We start from the raw sequence: 20,170 nt of genomic DNA, 5'->3' as shown, positions 1-20,170 counted from the left end.
CTCATCTTACTAGAGGCCCGATGCACAAAATTCATGCAAAGCAGGCCCTCCTTCCCCCGGCTGCCATCACGGGCTGCCCTCTGGCACCCGGACCTGGGCTTCCCTGGCAGCCCAGCCTCGTCCGGAAGGTCATCTGGAAGGGCATCCAGTCTAATTAGCACATTATGCTTTCATTATTATAGATCATCCTCTTATCATTTATCGTCTAGGTGCATAAAGGTACCTAAGTACAGGCAGTCCTCTGGTTACATCGGACTTGATGTATATCGTTTCGTGGTTACGTTGCCATCTCCCATTTATAAAAAAAAAGTTCCAGCCAAACCGGTGTGGCTCAGTGGATAGAGCGTCAGCCTGCGGTCTAAAAGGTCCCAGGTTTGATTCTGGTCAAGGGCACGTACCTTGGTTGCGGGCACATCCCCAGTGGGGGGGGGGGGGGGGAGGGGGTGCAGGAGGCAGCTGATCGATGTTTCTCTCTCATCGATGTTTCTGACTCTCTATCCCTCTCCCTTCCTCTCTGTAAAAAATCAATAAAAATATATATATATATTTTTTAAAAAGTACCATCATTTTGACGTCTGTTTTTTATTATTTATTTACCACAAGGTCAGGAATTGTTATCTTTTAATTTTTTTCCTGTGTCACTTCCTTCCTGCTATGTCTCTGCTCCTCGTGAATGACATAGGTGCTTACGTAGGTGGGTTCGGACCTCCGGCGGAAATCGCATTATGTTGCCGTAGGGAGGGATCTCCTGGGGAACGAGGACTTACTGAAGTTAGAGCAGTCCTTCTGCGGGGAAAATGGCAGCTGAGCAGATAGCAACAAACTTAAAGAGCAACAGGAACTGGCAGCAACAGTCTGAATGGCTGCACCCGTTTTTTAAAAAGTGCCAGAGGGGTTTGTTTTCCCAGGAGGTACCTTCTCTGCTTAAATGACTGTCCCCAACAGCAGGAAAGGAAAGCAATGGAAGCAGGCAGCACCAGGCCAGCCCGGGGTGCAGGACCAGAGCGGCAGGCCGGGCCTGGGCACAGGCAGAGGCCGGTGACACCAGGTGTGCCACAAAATTACCATCAGCATCCTATGAAATATGGTGGGAAGCACTGGGGTCAGGTCCAGCCGCAAACACAAATCATCTCCCCAAGAGAAGAACCTTAAGGGACCCTGTAAACACAGTCGGCTTACCTTGGAAAAGCAGAAAACCCAAAGAGAGGGAAGACTGCAGCCTACAGGAACTCCCTCAGACTCCGGAGCCTTCGTTAGCTGTGAGAGCCCTGCGTTAGGAAAGCAGTGTAGAACATCGGTAAACCCTCCTCCCTCGCCTCACCATTGGTTTTGGAGAGAGAGGAATCGCAAGGTGCAGACAGAGTGATAGGAGAGTTGGGAGGGAAAGGGAATAAAGAAACCCCAGCATTCAGTAAAAGAGAAAATGGACAATAAAGACGGGAAATTACTCAGAACTTAAAAATGAGCTACCTGGCTCTGGCCAGTGAGTTCAGTAGTTAGAGCGCCAACCCGGGCACAGATGGCTCCCAGGTTTGATTCCAGGACGTGGGCGCCCACCTGGGTTGTGGGTTCCCTTTCCACCCCAAGTCAGGGCACATGCAGGAAGCAACCAAATCCGTGGGTCTCTCTAGTGTCGATGTTTCTTTCTCTTTCCGCTTCCTTCCCTACCTTCCCCTCTCTCTGAAAACCAATCAAGAAACTCTCCTCTGGTGAGGATTTTTTAAAAATGAGCTGCCCAGGCACCCATCTCCCCATCAGAACAGGCAGTCCCATTACTCCGGCGGCACATGGAAGAGGGAAGGGTTCTCAGAATAACCTGGCAGAACACACATGGCTCGGACTGAGTAAAATTCCCGCACGGACAATTAAATCCTGGTTATTGAAACCAATGAATGTAGATGCACTTAACCCAAAAAAGGGAATCAGAAATGCCATGGTTGGCTTTCAGATGTTCCCATTTTTAACATTTTAGACAGAGAAGGTACCTCCTGGGAGCATTCACTGCGCTGCTGCTCCGGACTCTGCGCAGTCTTTAGAGAAGCTGTGTAATGACGGCATTAACATTGTCTAAGCCGCGCACAGACACATGCCTGTGCGGTGACAAGCACTTAACGCTCACCGCTTTGGAATAACACAACATACAGACTACCACCTTTTCTGGTGTCCCAAGCCCCTGTGCTGCCATAAATCCTAAGATACATCGGGAGGCACAGACCAAGCCTGTCTGAGCGTAATTGGTCTCAGAGCGAAACCCCTCAGGTGATATCTTTCAAAATATTTCTGCTCTCTCCATGGCATTCTCTGAGTCATTTTGAGTTGTGGCTTCCACAGATGTCAAGACTATAAGGAGGACAGCATACATGTATATATGTAGGCATTATTCTAGGGAAGAACACATCACCTTTCCCAGTTCTCCATAAAACGCTTTCTTCCCAATACTCCAGAAGACAGCAGTCAAAGCAGACAACGGCAAGGCCTATTCGGGCCTCTCTGTCTCTCTGCTGGTGTCAGACACGCACTGAGCCGGGCAGGAGCTGACAGAATTCTATTTGGGGGATAGGCTAAGAAAAGACTGCTTTAAAGAATTAGTCTCCCTGTGTGACTCTGCAGTCTTGGCTCACTGGCACAGGTTCGGAGTGGCCGCTTCGTCCACCGGCGGCATGGCGCCGGACGGGTCATTCCTGCACTCCGCTCGCCTCACTGGAAAACTGCCACCCCGTGGAAAAGGCTGGTAGAAATAGTAAGGAGTTTGTTTACTGAGCATGCATTATGGACAGCCAGTGCACCAAGTGATTGTCTCACATTCGGTTCTGAGGATTGACCCAAGTTTTCTAACCGGTAAAATATGTAAAAACGCGTGGGGTATTGTAACTGACTACACAAGGATGAGATTTGTTCTTAATAATCTACCGTAGTAAAGAGAAAGTATGTACCTGGTGACCAGCAAAGGCTCAGAGGACTGGATAGTTCAGTCCACCCTCAGGAAATTTCCTGGCTGCAATGTAGAGATCAAGTGATCTCTGTCCAGTTTAGAATGTTCTCTGACCTTTGTGCGTGACGCGCAGTGACTCTAGTAAAGGAATATAATGACGCTTCTTGAGCTGCTTCACAGCTCACAGAGAGGCTGGTAAGGTACTAACTTCCCTCTGCGTTGTTATGAATGAGCTCATTTCTCTATGAAGGTGCGGTAGGCAGAACAATTTCATCCTCACAAAGATAGCCACCTCCCACCCACAGGACCTGGGAACAGTATGACCGGTCACAATGCAGAGTGGAATTGAGATTCCAGATAGAATTATTAAGAAGGTACGTGGGTTGACCTTGGCATAGGGAGGTTGACACTGGCTGTGTGAAAGAGCACAAAGCAGGCACAAACATCCTTAAGTGAGGAAAGGCTGAGGTTGAAGAGTCCTAATCAGAGAGATGGCATCTGGAGCAAGTTTATTCCCGGTGATCACCCCCATCCTGATGTGTGTGTGCACTGGGTGATCACCCCCATCCTGATGTGTGTTTATTCCCAGTGATCACCGCCATTCTGTTGTGTTTATTTCCGGGCCACACCCCCATCCTGATGTGTGTTTGCACTCGGTGATCACCCCCATCCTGATGTGTGTTTATTCCCAGTGATCACCGCCATTGTGTTGTGTGTTTATTCCCGGGCCACACCCCCATCCTGATGTGTGTGTGCGCACTGGGTGATCACCCCCACCCTGATGTGTGTGTGCGCACTGGGTCATCAGCCCCATCCTGATGTGTGTTTATTCCCAGTGATCACCGCCATTCTGTTGTGTTTATTTCCGGGCCACACCCCCATCCTGATGTGTGTGTACCCGGTGATCACCCCCACCCTGATGTGTGTGTGCACTCGGTGATCAGACCCCACCGGGGCCACCGGCCTAGAGGAGCTGGAGCGGCGCCCAGGCCGGCCCCTGAGGGCAGCGGGACCCTGCCAGCCGCGTACAGCCCGGCCCGGTGGGCCCCGGGGCTCCTCCCCGCCCCCCACTTCCGCCGGGGCCCACACGCACTTCCGGCTCGCACGTGGTGGAGCGGTTCCTCGAGGCCTGGCGGTGGCTGTGCGATGGCGTCGCGGTACGACCGCGCCATCACCGTCTTCTCGCCGGACGGGCACCTGTTCCAGGTGGAGTACGCGCAGGAGGCGGTGAAGAAGGGCTCCACGGCGGTGAGCAGCCTGCGGGGCCAGCGCCCAGGAGGGGGCGCCGGGGAGGGGGGGGGAGACAGGGAGGGCCCTGTGCGGGCGGGGAGGGCCCTGTGCGGGCGGGGAGGGCCCTGTGCGGGCAGTGCCCGCTGCGGAGGGCGAGGACAGGGACGGCCGGGAGGGTCCGGGCAGGTTCACAGCCCGTGTGCGCCGCCCTCGTCTAACGGCTGCGGGCCTGCCTGCTGCGTGTGGGTGGGTGTTGGTGTTGTGTGTGCATGCGTGTGTGAGCGTATGTGCGTGCTGTGTAACGTGCGTGCGTGCGTGCTTCGGGATCCGTCCGCACGGCCGCCTCTAGCACCGGGCGGCCCCCCTGGGTGCCCGCCCTCCGGGGTGCCCGCCCCCCTGGGCCACTGACGGGGCAGAGGCTCCCGGCATCATGTGTCCACAGTAACGGTTTAAGGCCCATGGCGGCCGGAAGCACAGACTCGGTCACCGTGAAAGTGAGCCCATTGGCGAGACTCAACTGGGCCACGTATCAAACGCTGTCCTGTTCAAAAGCATTGTCCCAGTGTGTGCACCCCAGTGTCCGGCACTCAGCCCCCCATCTCCTGTCTTTTGCCCGTGTGTGTGTGTGTGTGTGTGTGTGTGTGTGATCTTTGAATAATTCTGAAAGTCTTTGAGAGGTATGCCCTCCTTTGAGTTTACCTGTCCACATTTCTGAAAAAACGTTTAAACACTCAGGGTAGCTGGAATGCTCCTGCCAATTTTTAGTTTATGTTTAATAACTTTGTTTTGTTTTGTTTTTAATTTATTTTGTTGATTTTTTTTACACAGAGGAAGGGAGAGGGAGAGTTAGAAACATCAATCCAGCTGCCTCCTGCACACCCCCTACTGGGGATGTGCCCGCAACCAAGGTACATGCCCTTGACCGGAATCAAACCTGGGACTTTTCAGTCCGCAGGCCGACGCTCTATCCGCTGAGCCAAAAGTTAGGGCAATAACTTTATGTTTTATAAAAATGAAAATGACAAAAATGCTCTAGTGACCAAAGATCGGTTATTCCAAATCTTCCAAGTCCTAGCCTTCAGCTCAGAAGGACCGGGGTTTTTAGTCTCTCAGGTTTCATGAGGCCGTTGGTTGTGCCTTTTAGAGTTTGAGACGCCAGCTCTGAGAAGGCACAGGTCATTTCTAAGTGTAGTGGTGTCTGTGTCTTGTCTCGCTTTCCGTACCAACTTAGTTATGGGAGGAAACAATTCAATTTTATTTTAAATCTATCAAAGGTAAAGGGGTGGGGAACCACTGGAAATAATCTGAACCATTTTTAAAGCATTTTTCTACTTAAGGGGGCCCACGAGGTTTTCTCCTTTTTTGCAAGTAATTCTTTTAGAATTGTAAATTTAAGAAAGCCTGGTGCGCAGCAGATGATTGGATCAAAAAACTTTGGTACATCTACACAATGGAATACTATGCTGCCATAAAAAAGAAGGAATTCTCATCATTTGCAGCAACCTGGATAGAACTAGAGAACATCATGCTGAGTGAAATAAGCCTGTCAATGAAAGAGAAACACCACATGGCCTCACTCATTTATGGATAATAAATAACATTATAAACTGATGAACCAAAAGATAGATATAGAGACAGTAAAGCAACAAGTAGACTGTCAAATTACAGCGGGGAGAGTAGGGAGATCTGGGGGAGATAAGAGATCAACCAAAGGACTTGTATACATGCATATAAGTACAACCAATGGACACAAAACTCTGGGGAGGGAGGGTATGTATGGGAGGGGGGGCAATGTTAAAATATGTACATAGATAATAATTTAATAAAAAAAAAAAGTTAAATGAGAAAAAGAAGAAGAAAGAAAAAAAAAGAAAGCCTGGTGCGGCTTAACCCAGAAGGTACCATCCTGATAAAAACAGGAAGTTCTCCCATCCCCAGCGCGGCATGGAGCAGATGGGTGGACAGTAACGCCGGGCTTAGAGCCGCAGCGAGGGCAGTAAGGGGAGAAGACTGGGTGTGATCAGAAGCCGCGGCTTGGTTAGAATGCTGTAGTCGCCATAGAGCTGGTGGGTGGCCCTTGTACTGAGCTGTAAAAGCGGAGGATGTAAAGATACCGGGAGTGGGCATTTTTAAAGATACGTCGGAAGGATGAGACCGTTTCGGTTCACGATTCTGAAATTACACTTTGCACCATTGTATGGAGTTTCTGTGTTTCCTTGAGTGTGCCATGACCTTTTACAGGGGTCAGGTTTACAGTGACGCTTGTTTATGGAAATGTGTCACAAAATAACCTGTCTATAGATGGCATTTGGTAGGATGGGTAGAAATGAGCCGGGTTAACCGGTTCTGACCAGTGTGTGGATGTGCTGTTGTTCAGTCAGACAGCAGGGCCACGGGCCACGTGACAGGCCGTGGGCCTCACCTCCTTCTCGGAAATCCTTCACAGACACTTTTCTATAAATGACAGCGTCTCTGAGTAACGTTTGGAGAGGCAGTACCTTTCTCCTGGGGAAAATAGGACCCCTTCCAGCATTCTCCTGGAAAAGACACGACTTACCATCATTCCTCATTCTGTCCTTTCCCTGACCTGCTCTCAGCTCCGTATTTCCTGCTTTATCAAAGCTCAGCTCCACCGTCTGACCGTCAAAGTCTTCCAGAACCTTCCACCTTCTTCAATGGCGGGCAGCTTCCTGGCCTCACTGGTCCAGCTCTGCCCCCGGGGAGGGGAGGCAGGACTTTTCCTCCCAGTCACACCGCTCCTTCTAGAAGCCATCTCTGACCCCAGCCCCGCATGTTGGGTCCATTTCTTCCGGACTGAGAATCTGTCACCCAGAGTGCCGGACAGCATTCGCTGCCTGGCCGCACATCCCTGTCATTCCAGCGTCTGTGACAGCCGCCTTGCACCAGCCGGACGGAGGGTCTGTGAGGATCTATTAATAGATGGTGTGTTTTGTATGTCTACTACACAGTGCACCTCGGAGAAGCTGGGCAGGAAGGAAACTAACATTTACGCAACATTTACTTAGTCTCAGGCACTTTTGTACATGACCTAGGTTGAGGAGAGTGTTTAATCTCCTCTTATCGATGTGGAGTCTGTAATTCGGAGCTTCCACATTTTCTTTTTTATTGATTTTTTATCCATCCCTAGGATGGATGGGCCACTTGTCACTCCGCCTCAGCAGGGAGCTCGGCCTGCACTCGGGCTGTGGTCTGCCTGCGGAGGCCGCACACTCATGACCAACCTGTTGGCAGTTCTTATGTGTCTGTTCAGTGGCAATTGTGGAGGTGAGAGTTAGAAAGCTTATTGTGTCATCTCGTGATCCCTGAATTCAAGTTGATTTATTTAAATTGGGGGGGAGAATATTGAGATTTTCTTTGAGTCCTAATATATGTTGACTTGTAATGCCCTGTGACGTGATAAGAAGGATGGTCCCTGCAGGGTGTGAAGGTCAACATGTCTGTCATGGGAGCCGGGACTTGGAGGGAGGGCTGCTGACTAGATAGGATGGTTAGGGGGCGGCTCTTGGCCTTGAATGATTGAATGGAGTGAGGGAACAGTTAGACAAAAGCTTTCATCGTTACCCATTTAATTGGAAGAGTACTTTATTTAATTAAAAGATGTAATCGCAGGTGTAGGTCTACATTTATCCTGTTCTGTATTTTTACTTCAAGAATACTAACTCACGCGCTGGCTGCCTCTCTCGGTTGGTTGGAATGTCATCCCGATGCGCTAAGGTTGCAGGTTCAATCCCTGGTCAGGGCACATACAGGGATCTGCCAATAAATACATGAGTGGGTGGAACAACAAATCGATGTCTGTCTGTCTGTCTCTTTCTAAAATCAACCAAAAACTTTTTAAAAAGAATATGAATTTCAGAATACACCCTTTTGCCTGGGTGTGTTATATAAAACAGGGCACTCTGATCACGGCAATCACAAATACCAACAGCAGAATGGAAGATCACTCCTGTGGCACAGCTACATTCCCATAGGTCACTCTTGAGGCCCTAAGACCAGGGCCGCTTCCCCAAAAGGCCCAGTTTGAGAACTCCTACCCCATCCATCATTTGGAGCTTCCCCATTCCTTCCCCGGGGAGGGGAGGAGGCGCAGTGGGATTCTTGCTGAATTCCTGTTGGATCGGGCTTTCTTCCTCAGTGGCCCGGCGGGCACTTGCTCTTTCTCCTGCTGCTGGTGACCTCCGATCCCTGTGCCTCCAAAGGTGACATACAGAGACGTGTCTCCTTAGCCTCTGTGCTCGCTGCTGCCCCAGGCCGGTCTGCCTGCCTCGGTTCATGTTCCATGTTCAGTGGCAGCTCTCCAGTGTGTGTCTGAGGGGGAGCTGCTCAGAGTGCGGGACAGCCTTCCAGCCTCCGGCTGGGTCCTCTTTGCCCCGAGAGTAACGGACTTCAGGCAGCCGGATCTACGCAGCTGTCTTCTCAGAAGTCTGCTTTCTCCATTTTCCTGAGTGTTTAAGGAAGAGCGTCTTTCTCGAAGGCATGTGTTAGGATAGCTTCATTTAACGGTAAAACTCATTCTATTTTTTAATGATTTGACAGGTTGGAATTCGTGGCAGCAATATAGTCGTGCTCGGGGTAGAAAAGAAATCCGTCGCCAAGCTTCAGGATGAGCGGACCGTGAGGAAAATCTGTGCCCTGGACGACCACGTGTGCATGGCCTTCGCAGGTACCGCGGCCCACAGGGCGGCACAGCACCCTGTGCAGGGCTCGCACGTGGTCCCCACTCTGTGTGCTGTGTGTTTATGCAGCATGCGGAGCCGCTCCACTTCTCATTAATCACAAACACATACCTGTCTTTTCCGGAAAAATCACAACTCTGTGAGCCAGGGTTTCTGATAAAACATAAATGTCAGAAAGTATACTGAAAGAGTATAGTTTTAGGTAGCTGTTTTATTTTTAATTTTCTTATTTTGAAATAACTTTAGATCAGGAAATTAGAAAAAACAAACAAACAAACAAACAAAGTAGTCTCCTTTACCCAGTTTACCCCAAGGGTAACGTCTTCAAACCAACAAGTGGACGTTGTTACAAACACAGATTCTCTTCAGATTTCACCAGTTTTACATGCACTCATTTGCATGTGTTTGTAGTTTTATCGGGCTTATCACATGTATAGATTCATGTAGCCATCACCACAATCAAGATACACAACTCTGACATACCACAAGACTAACCATGCTCTCCCTCCTCCGTATCATAACCTCTGGCGATCAATAAGCTATTCTCTTCTCCGTCTCTATAATTTTGTCATGTTGAGAGTGCTGTATGAATAGAATCAATGGCATAAAACCTTTTAATACAGGCTTTTTCCATTCAGCATGAACTACAGCATTAGTAGTAGTAGTGATAGTATTAGTGGTAGTTAAAAAAGGAGGTGATGGAATCTATATGTATTGACATAAGAAAGTATCCACAATATGTATTAAAAATAGTAAGTTACAAAAAATATGTATGATCCAGTTCTGTTTCTAAAGTACAGAATGACCTGGTGCCTCTTATTCCCTCTGGTGGAGAATGAGAGGTACATATCAGAGCACATATCAGAAAGAAATACAGTTCCATTTAGAAAACAATCACATTTTTTGTTGATGTTTTTATATTTTTAATGTTTGAAGAACAGGCCTTCGGGAAACAAATCAAAGAATTTGAAAAAAATTATTTCATGTGCCACGTGGAATGCCATTGAATAGTAGACATTTTACAATATGATAGTAGCCTCAATGTAAGTTTGTGGCATAAATTTAAAAGCACTGGGCTGAGATTCACTTATTCTATAATTGCTTATTTAAAACAGTGAAATTTCAATACTGTATTTTCAAAATATACAATATATATAGGAGCTAATTACAGGATGTTTGGTGTGATAAAAGCGGGCATGTTTTCTTTTCTGGATTAATGTGTTTTTCCAGTCCTTACTCTTAGACAGAATGCTGAGAAATGCTTCACAGTTATATTGAATTAAGTTTGAATTCAGTGAATATCTGTTTGATAATGAAATGTAATGTTCATTGTTTTCATAAGAAGAAATCCAGCTTATTACATCAGTATATTGCTTTTGTAATCAGGATAGAGAGACCATCAACCTTTGAACAGTCTGCCATTGATAACTCCTCTGAAAAAGTTTTTAAAAATGTGACTATGGAGATTTTAAAACGTTATTTTTTAATAAACCCGAACAACCAGCCCATCTACTATGAATTAAACAATTTTAATATTTGGGAAATAGTTTACTTAATGTTACCGGTAGTTGTTTTTTTAAAATATATTTTATTGATTTTTTACAGAAAGAAGAGAGAGGGATAGAGAGTTAGAAACACTGATGAGAGAGAAACATCGATCAGCTGCCTCCTGCACACCCCCCACTGGAGATGTGCCCGCAACCCAGGTACATGCCCTTGACTGGAATCGAACCCGGGACCTTTCAGTCCACAGGCTGACGCTCTATCTACTGAGCCAAACCTGTTTCAGCTTAACTAGTGTTTAACCTTTATTCTTTAGAGTCATTTTCTTTAAAATTAAGTAAGAATGCATCAAGTTAAGCCCTGAAGGAAATAAATCAGAACGTCAGATAAGGGATTCACAAAGAATTTTACAGTCGTTATAATGGACATATATTGAGGAAAACAAAGGACATTATAAGAAAGATTTTGTGGTAGCTAAAACTCTTTGACGTTGAAAAGGTCCTTCTTTCTTGTAATGGTTCAACGACTTTTCTAGGACTGACTGCCGATGCGAGAGTGGTGATAACCAGAGCCCGGGTGGAGTGCCAGAGCCATAAGCTCACCGTGGAGGACCCAGTCACCGTCGAGTATATAACTCGCTTCATAGCCACCTTAAAGCAGGTGAGCCAAGAGAGCAGCAAACGGCGTCACGTGTCTCCTTTAGTGTTACGGGTCTAGTCATGCAAATACTTCAGTCAGTCAGTCTGTGAAATCTCCTCTGAGTTCTTTATTCTTTTTCACAAGTCATATCCACACTGTTACTGCAGTGGAACGGATTGATTTGATCACTAGGAATCTCAATCAGTATCAGTCCACTGTCTGCCCTCTGGTGGTCAGTGCACATCATAGAGAGCAGTTGAGTGGCCTTAGCACATATTAGCATATTATGCTTTGATTGTTTAAAAGACTGACCGGTAAACTGGGCACTTAACATATTAGGCTTTTATTATATAGGATTGAAAGTACGACCATCCACCAACAAATAATTAAGACTTACTTTATTGTGATACTCTCTTTCTTATGGTGGTCTGGATGTCTCAGAGGTATGCCTGTAAAATTGATTTTAGTTGCTATCCATAATTATTTATGATGTTTCTACTTTATTTCATTTTCTTATTCCTTCTCTCACTTGCTAGTTCTCAAATTGCTACTTTAATAACATTATCTTTGAAGCAAATTTTATTCTTTTTAAATTATATTGGGTTATTTTTTTTAGATTATAATTGGTCTTTTTAAAATTTATTTTTATTGATTTCAGAGAGGAAGGGAGAGGGAGAGAGAGATAGAAACAACAATGATGAGAGAGAATCATTGATCACCTGCCTCCTGCATGTCCAACACAGGGGATGGAGCCCACAGCCCGGCATGTTTCCTGTTCAGGAATTGAACCGTGACCTTCTGGTTTATAGGTCAGCACTCAACCACTGACCCACCCGGGCTGGGCAAGATTATAATTGGTTTTAAGACTTTTGTTATATATAGCTAAACTACTTTCTGAAAAAATTGAACCAATTTTTACTATGCAATGAGCAATGTATAAATGTACCCCTGAAGGAGCATTAGTACTGGTTTCTCATTTTTCTTTTATTTTGCCAAGAAGTATAACATAGTTAGTGCTTTGAGCCAACTATTCAGCCTGTTTTGCCTTAATTTTATTATTTATATAATGAGCATTACAGGAATACCTACTCTGTTGAGTTGGATTAAATGATTTAAAACATTTAGAACACTTTCTGGCTGGATTTTACCATCTGTCCACATAGAGATTTTTTATAGACCATACTTTCTATAAAAGTTTTAAATTACATACTTGTTTCTAAATTGCCCTATTTTTAAAATTTAATTTATGTTCAAGAAAGTCTAACATTTTTATATTTCTTTTGCTTTTTTTATTTGCTCTGCTTTTTTCAGAGTGTGTAAAGGTATCCACCAAAAATCAAGGTGTGGGACATTGTATATACAAGATTCCCAATTGTAATTTTTAGGTTTTCTTCCAGAAACATGAAGGTTATGTGTAGAATGTTATAGAAACACTAGAGGCCCGATACATGAAATTCGTGCAAAGAGCTTGGCCCTCGCAGCCCCAGCTTCATCCGGAAGGTCATCCAGAAGGACGTCTGGAAGGTCGTTCAGCTGCCCAGTCTAATTAGCATATTACTCTCTTATTATTATAGATTGGGGGCTCAGTGCATGAATTCGTGCATCCTGGTGTGAGCCATGAGGCTGCAGTGGGCACAGGGCTGGGTCTCAGCTCATCCTCCACCCGGCCACCTGGCCCCTCCCACCACAGCCACCCTCCCATCCCCTGTTTGTTGCCAGGCCTGCTGCTGCCACCACCACCAGCCCCATTGCATCTGCTGACGGGGCAGAGCTATTGGGGCCAGCACCAGCAGCAGGTGCAAGTGGTGGCTGCTGCCCCAATCGCCCCTCAGGAGCAGGGGAGGTGGAGAAACCCTCGGGGCTATCAGGACCGGCTCGGGCACCGGCAGCTGGTATGAGCAGGGGCTCCGGTGCCAGCAGCAGGTGCAAGCAGGGCCATTGCTAGCAGCAAGTGTGAGCAGCAGCTGCTAGCCCTGATGTCTCCTCAGGAGCAGGGGGAGGGCGATTGGGGTGGCAGCCGCTTGCACCGCTGATGGCGCTGAGTGGTCGGGGCTGGTGCTGGGAGCTGACAGCAGGTGTGAGGGGGCCAGCACCGGCAGCGGGTGCGAGCACCAGCAGGACGGAGGTGTGCGGAGCAAAGAATTTCCAGTGACCACCAGAGGCTCGCCCCAATGACAGCAACCAGCACCCCGCCTTGGTCTGGTGCCCCTCTCACCTGCTCCTCCATCCCACCACGGCCAGTGCCCACCATGTTCAGTGCTCTGCTGCCTGCTGCCGAAACCCACCATGTTCCACACACGCCCCCTGGTGGTCAGCGCACATCATAGTGACGGGTTGTTCAGTTGTTCGGCCGTTCAGTCCCTTCATGTTATGGGGTTACACATATAGGTACATTTAAGTCCGTAAGAGTCAAGTTGCCACTGAGGAGGGTCCTGGGTTCTGGGATAAAAGAGAGATGCTTCAGATACACCGTTGGTACTGAATGTTTTGACCATGTGCACGTGTTACTTTCATTTTAAAAAGTGGTTGACAAGCACATGAAGTAGAAGGTCTGTCCTCTAAGGTGTGTTTGCCAAGCATCTTCATACGTCAGTGTGACCTGGGGCCATTAGGAGATACAGAGAAATTAAGACATAGGCCCTGCTTTAAAGGTGTGTTTGTGTTTGTGTAGCCCGTTGCTTGCATCCATACTTCGAATTGGATATTAACCGCATACATAACAGGACGTAGGCATCTTACACAGATACAGCGCCAGGCCAGGCAGGAGAACGCTGGTGCGGAGCTGGCGGGCCCCGTGCTGCACACGCTGCTGAGCGCCTGCAGGTGGCCTCCAGCTGCCGTCAGGACCCTCTGCATTCTGGGGGCTCAGGCGCAGGGGGAGTGGGCTCCGCTCCGGGACGGAGCTCAGATCCTGGCGCTCAGGTGAGAAACACAGTTGGTCTCCAGTGCCCGGTTGACTGTGAGGAAAAAGCCCGCTTTTTCTTTGAGAGAAACAAAGAGGGCCTTGTCCTGGAGCTGACAGTGTCTGGGTTGGTTTTATGAGGAGTAACTCAGTGTCCTGTGGACAACATACCTGACAATGACAGCGCCAAGAAAAGCATTGGTAGCAGTAGTGTCGGTGAGAGAGCTTGGCGGTAAGAGCAGTGTCTCTCGCGGTAACGGAGGAGCGATCTAAGGCCCAGCTAACTGACCAGCTTTCCGGAGCCAGACGGCGCAGGTGCACAGCTCTCTGCTGTGTGACAAAGGCCCAATCCTGTATGTTACCCAGCTGTGCATCAGCCAACAGGAAGCCGCAGTAAGCCATGTAGAAGTAAACGTAGGATATGGTTTTATAGACTGTGTATGTTTTTAAAATTTCATTATGGATTTGAGGTTAGCCCAGAAGGTGAGGGAGGAGGACGGGAAGATGCACAGAATGAGACACACAGGATATGACGTGTTACTTGGTAAGCAGGAGGTGGTATGGCCTTCGCGTGGCCTGTAGAGAAAGTGACTTCCGAGACGTTCACTTTTCAGAAATACACGCAGAGCAACGGGCGAAGGCCTTTCGGCATTTCTGCCCTGATTGTGGGCTTCGACGACGACGGCATCCCCAGGCTGTACCAGACCGACCCCTCGGGCACCTACCACGCCTGGAAGGTGAGTCCTGGGTGTTAGCGTGTTAGGAGAAGTGAGCAGCTGTCACTGGACCCGCTCCATCGCCTTCCGGGCCTGGTGAAAGTGATGCCACGTTAAATACCGAGGGCGGTAGGTACACTGTTACCGCTTAGCTAGTCGGCAGTTGTGCTGGTTTCTGGTGGATAGAGAGATCCTGGCTTCATAGTCACGGGGCTTTCCCTTCAGTTGGGAAGATGGCACACCTCAGTGTCCGCGAACGGCAGGTGAGGTCACCAGTTCCCGCCCATCGTGTCCTCCCGGGACCCTGCGCCAGGGGCTCTGCTCTGCAGAAGCAGGTGGCCTGCCTTACTGAAGCCTGTGGGCACCACACGGTAACTCCGGTAGCTCCAGTGCGGCCTCTGCTCTCCGCCGGAGCGCCCCGCGGGGCCTACCCTGCGCCGGGCATCGCAGCGCGTCCTCACCCCCGGCGGCAGCTTCTGTGGGTGCGGCTGGCTTTGAGCGCCAGGCCTGGTTCAGCGCCAGCTGCCGGCTCTCCCTCTCCCTTCTCTCTCTCTCTAAAATAATCATTTTTAAAATTACATTTTTAAAACTAGGTGATTTGAGTTTGGTGAAAAGCGGTTAGATGCTGGTTTTATTTTGCACTATGAGGATTGGCTTTGCTTAGTGGACATGAGGTGTGACCGGGAGAAGTAGAGTGGCTGGAATGTTTTGGGATATGAATGCGTTTATGGAAGTGGTGCAGTGAGGGGGTTGATGACGTAGAGGAAAGTGGAAGACAAAAGGAGAGACTAAAAGGCACCCGTGCCTGGAACTCCATGTGAGTGGCCGGGGAGCTGGGAGTTCTCAGTGAAGAAAGGACTGTTTTCAGTGAACATTTCAAACGTACACCTGAGAATGCGAACATAGCATCAGCGCATGCGTGTTTTCACCGGGTAAACGGGCTGACACGTTAGCACACTTGCTCACTCGCGTTTGAAGTGAAAGGTGGGAGTGATGACGGTGATGGCACAGCACTCACGCCGCCAGCCGGCTCCTCGCAACCGGAGCTCCGTGTGGCCTCCTCTCCTCCCACACCGCCACCCTCCCTCCTCCCCCCTCCCCCCCGGACCACTTCCCGCAGGAGGACGCGCGTCTTCTGTGCAGAACCACACCGTCATGCACAGGGGAGCGCCAGCACCATAGGGGCTGTTTCATGTTACCCCGTGTGACATTAGGCATGATCACTTCAGCCAGCGGTGACAAATGGGGTGGTGTGTCCCCTCAGGGACACCTGGCAAGGGTAGGACACGTGGTCCTCACGGCTGGCATCACTGGGCAGAGCTGCTCACAGCCTGCAGGCACAGGACAGCCCCCACCCCCCCAGCAAAGAGCGATGTGTTCCCACCTGTCAGTCGAGTGGAGGTAAGAAAACTCCCTGCAACCTCTCCCGCCCTGCGTCTCCCCACACTGGGATGATGCTACCTCTCTCATTGTTTGGGGGCGGTCAGTGGGTGAGATAATTCTTGTAAAATGCACACCGCAGAGTGGCACATCCGTGCTCCGTGCATGTGGATCCTGCCATCTCCATCGTGCCCACCGCTAGACTAGCCGGGAACAGACTGAGGGAAAAGCACGCAGGCAGCCAGGCACGGCTGTTCGCCTGTTCCTTCGTTTGGTGAGAAACTGTGAAGCCCATCGACAAGTGGGGCCTGGCCCAGGAGCAGCCCCTCTTTCTTATAAAGCCAAAGAAGATAACGGGTGTGATAACTAGTGTGCGTACGTTGGTCTAAGTTCCCAGGACGTCAGCTCTTTCAGTCTATCCTGGCGGTCAGGAACCTGGAACTATTAAAGCGACAGACGCATTGGCCAGGATAAAGCACGGGTGTATCTGAGTGTTACTCCTGCCGTCACTACGGATTAGTCATGTAGGACCAGCGAGGGGTTGAAACGTTCGCTAAGTTTTCAAACCTACATCTTTCATCTTACAATTACGCTAAGAAATGCTGGAGTAAACTAAATCTTCAAACTTCACTTAGTAACCATAAATTCCTTCATGTTGCAGTGTTAGTAAGAGTTATCTTCTATTTTTCAAGGCAAATGCAATAGGCCGAAGTGCTAAAACTGTCCGAGAATTTCTAGAAAAGAATTACACAGAAGATGCCATCGCTAACGACAATGAAGCTATCAAACTAGCAATAAGAGCTTTGCTAGAAGTAAGTGATCTAATCCCACATGATAAAAGCCGGGGGTTCATCTGGGAGTCAGCCCGGGGGCAGGGTCGGCCTGGGGAGGGAGGGCGGGCCCTCCCGCAGGGCAGCAGGCAGCGGGAACAGGGAGGCCTGGCCTGCAGTGCGGGGACCCTACCAGGGCATGGATTTCGTGCACTGGGCCTCTAGTGAAGGATATTCAGAAAAGCGGAGGTGTTTGTCCTCCTCTCATTGCTTATGAAAACACAGAATTTCCCGAAGTCATTCTAATACCGACTTGTTCTACGTTAGGTTGTCCAGTCCGGTGGGAAAAACATTGACCTTGCTATCATGAGAAGAAACCAACCTTTGAAAGTAAGTGGCTTCCCAGTGGGGAGAGTGTCGTGTGTCTGACAGAAGTTAAGATGGACACCTGCATCTTCAAGATAAGCCCGAACGCCCCGAGCACCAGCCCGTGATGGCAGCTGCTGGAGTGTTTCTGGGCGAAGCTCTCTACTGTGACGTGCTTGTTGTGAGCAGTCACCGCTCCCTCGCCTTTGTGAGGCCCGGAGGCACTGAGGCCAGTGCACAGACTCCTGTGTGTGTGTGTGTGTGTGTGTGTGTGTGTGTGTGTCCTTAAAGGTAGGGACCCTGCTGGGTCAGAACGTCAGGGGCAGCACAGCACGGTCCCCATGGAGACTCCTTCCCGCCACCTTAGAGAGCAACTGCTCTCCTATATTTTTTGATCTTCCAAAATCAAGATAAGTTTCCAGCAAGTGTCATTCAGCTGCCACTTATATCACTGCTGGCCCGCCAGGCCTCCACCATCATGTGGTCTTCACATGTCAACAAATCTCCCCCTGGTCTGGACTGCCCACTGGGTTTTATCTGTTTCCTGTGCTTTCCACGTGAAAGTGCCTTGAGCCACTGTTGACTTAAATGTTAACACCTCGTGTGATGCCCATTCCCCGTTTCTTTGTGGGGAGTCCAGCACTGCTGTTTGTATACCTTTTGTCAGCCGTTCAGAGTGACAGCAGCTGGGCCACAAAGTAAACTGTCCAGAGCAATGTGATAAAGGGCTTGAGTTGATGATAGCGGACTCACGTTCTCTGCTGTCCATGAGGCAGAGCTGTGCAGTGTGGTGGAGCCCTCAGAGATGGGGAACGTTCTCTCCCGTGCACCTTTGGCTGGAGGGAAATGTTCAAGCGGAAGGAGTGTTGAAATGAGCGCTGTGTGGGAGGGGGTTTTGGTTTTGGTTTTGGTTTTGGGTTGGGGGGATTCTTGTTGTACTGATGCCACATCCCCATGTGTTTTCAGTTAGCCAGTGGATGGGGACGTGAGGCTAGGCCAGCAGCAGTTTCAGTGAATTAGAGAAATGGGTGGGGGTGGGTCTTTCCCTACACGGCCGCACATGGTAACGGGAGATGGGACTGGGCTGCCAAGGGACCCGGGACATACGTGCGTGCCAACAGCGCAGGGACACAGAACCAGAGACCAGAGGCACCTCCCCCCCACACACACACACACATGTAGTTACACATATGTTTTTACCCTTGAGTGGCAGGCCGGTGTGTGTCCTTCACATGGTGTTTCAGGACAGGCTGCGGGGCAGATAGGACACGTGCTTTGGAGTGGGACAGACCTGGATTTAAGTCCTAGCGGGTCAGTGTGTTTAACAGTATGTCCTTGAGCAACTTGCTCCCATCTTTTGACTTTAAATAAAATAAAAATGATTCAAATAAAAGAAACATTATTTTTGCTTTGAATTCCGCGAGGAAGTTGTAAATAAGCAGTGTGAATCATCCTTTCCTTATCCCTTATGGCTAAGGGATATGAGCTGATAAAACAGTCACACCCTCTCGGAGAATCACAGCGAGGAGGGTGGATCATTGATGAGTTATCTGCTCATGAACAGCGTGGGTCTGGCATTGACACGGTTTTAGAGTCACATTTTGATGTGGGATATGTAAGCAATGTCACATTGAGTTCTGGGTTTTGTCCCTAATAGTTAAAGTATGTTTCTGTTGATTCTTTGAAACACTTCATTATGTATTTGAAGTTATAAATAGATAATAGAAATTTATAACATACTCCAGGCCCAGTGCACGAATTTGTGCACGGGTGAGGTCTGGCCGGCCCTGCCCCCGTTCAGGGGGGGGGGGTGATTGAGGGCATGGCCACTGGGGGGAGGGGCTGTTGGTTGTTGGCCAGCTGGCCCCCCCCCCCCCAAATCAACCCCAACACCCTTATCAGGGACAGGGCTGGCGAGTGGGGGTCTGGTCAGGGCCTGGATCAGGCTGGTTGGCTGCTGCAGTGTGTGTCATAGCCACAGGTCCTCTGCCATCCTGGTTGCTAGGATTTTGTATAGATAGATATTAGGTTCTTTTCATATTGTAAATATTTAGAAATGTTTGGTATAATTGCAATTTGTTTAAAATTTTTTTTTTCTTTTCAGATGTTTAGTGCCAAGGAAATTGAATTACAGGTCATTGCAATAGAAAAGGAAAAGGAAGAAGCAGAGAAGAAAAAACCAAAGAAGAGCCTGTGAACGCTGAGGGGTTTAGTGTTCCGTTGAGCTTAGGATTGTTTAGTGAGTTTTAAAGGAAATATGCTGGTTCATGGCATTGCATTAGTAGTTATGTGCTATTTTGAGACTACAGGTTGGTGAGTCTCTTTAGTCTATTACAGGGACAGATATACAAGAATATGTAGATTTTCTTTGAAAATATTTGAGTAACTGTTGAAAGCAGTCATAATTCCACATAAGCTTGAGACTATACTCTATAACTTGTCCAGTGTTTTATTTCTTCATGTATGAAAATTAAGAAAAATTTTAATTAAAAAAGTGAATAATTTGGTGACTTTTGAGTATTGACTGTCAGGTAGAGAGCTATCTATTTGAAAACAGACGGAATATAATACTGAGTGGCATTTCTAAATGAATGATAAAAACACCTTGTGTTGGTGAATTGTCAAAATTCTGTCAGTCTCCTTCATTTTTAAATATTTTACCATATTTATTTAACCTTTTGCATTTTATAAGTTGCAGTATATCATCTGAACAGGGTTCTCTAAGAAAATAAGGAGAGAAATGAATACATGTGATCTTAGTTCTGATTGGTATTTTATCGTCAGTATATCCTGTGTGATAGATTCATCACATGATCATCCAGTAGGTGGTGCTTGTTACTGAGTGCGGGCCTGTGCTGGCTGGGACAGGAACACGGGAATACAGAGTGACCCTCCCGCAGAGGGGGATTACCCGGGCCCAGGGAAAGAAGGTGCGCAGTGCCGGGAAGGAAGTTGTTTTTTAAAGCAAAGGATATCAGACTGGATAAAAACAAAGCCCGTCTGCCTTATCATTTCAGAGCTTTGCCTCTTTTTAA

At 48.4% G+C, this 20,170-nt stretch overlaps 1 protein-coding gene across 1 annotated transcript; it reads left to right on the top strand.

Annotated features, from left to right (window-relative positions):
* Nucleotides 1-4,037: 4,037 nt before the first annotated feature.
* On the top strand, nt 4,038-19,628 carry PSMA8 (proteasome 20S subunit alpha 8). The gene is made up of 7 exons (XM_084888265.1): nt 4,038-4,180; nt 8,720-8,846; nt 10,898-11,022; nt 14,518-14,640; nt 16,692-16,811; nt 17,097-17,159; nt 19,240-19,628. Exons 1-7 carry the CDS (start codon nt 4,079-4,081, stop codon nt 19,330-19,332), a joined length of 753 nt encoding a protein of 250 aa, XP_084744391.1. The 5' UTR covers nt 4,038-4,078; the 3' UTR covers nt 19,333-19,628.
* Nucleotides 19,629-20,170: the final 542 nt, after the last annotated feature.

The sequence above is a fragment of the Pipistrellus hanaki genome (assembly GCF_964339955.1).
Source record: "Pipistrellus hanaki genome assembly, chromosome: 6".
NCBI lineage: Eukaryota > Metazoa > Chordata > Mammalia > Chiroptera > Vespertilionidae > Pipistrellus > Pipistrellus hanaki.
The sequence above is the reverse complement of the archived record's forward strand: the minus strand, read 5'-3'. Positions and strand labels throughout refer to the sequence as shown.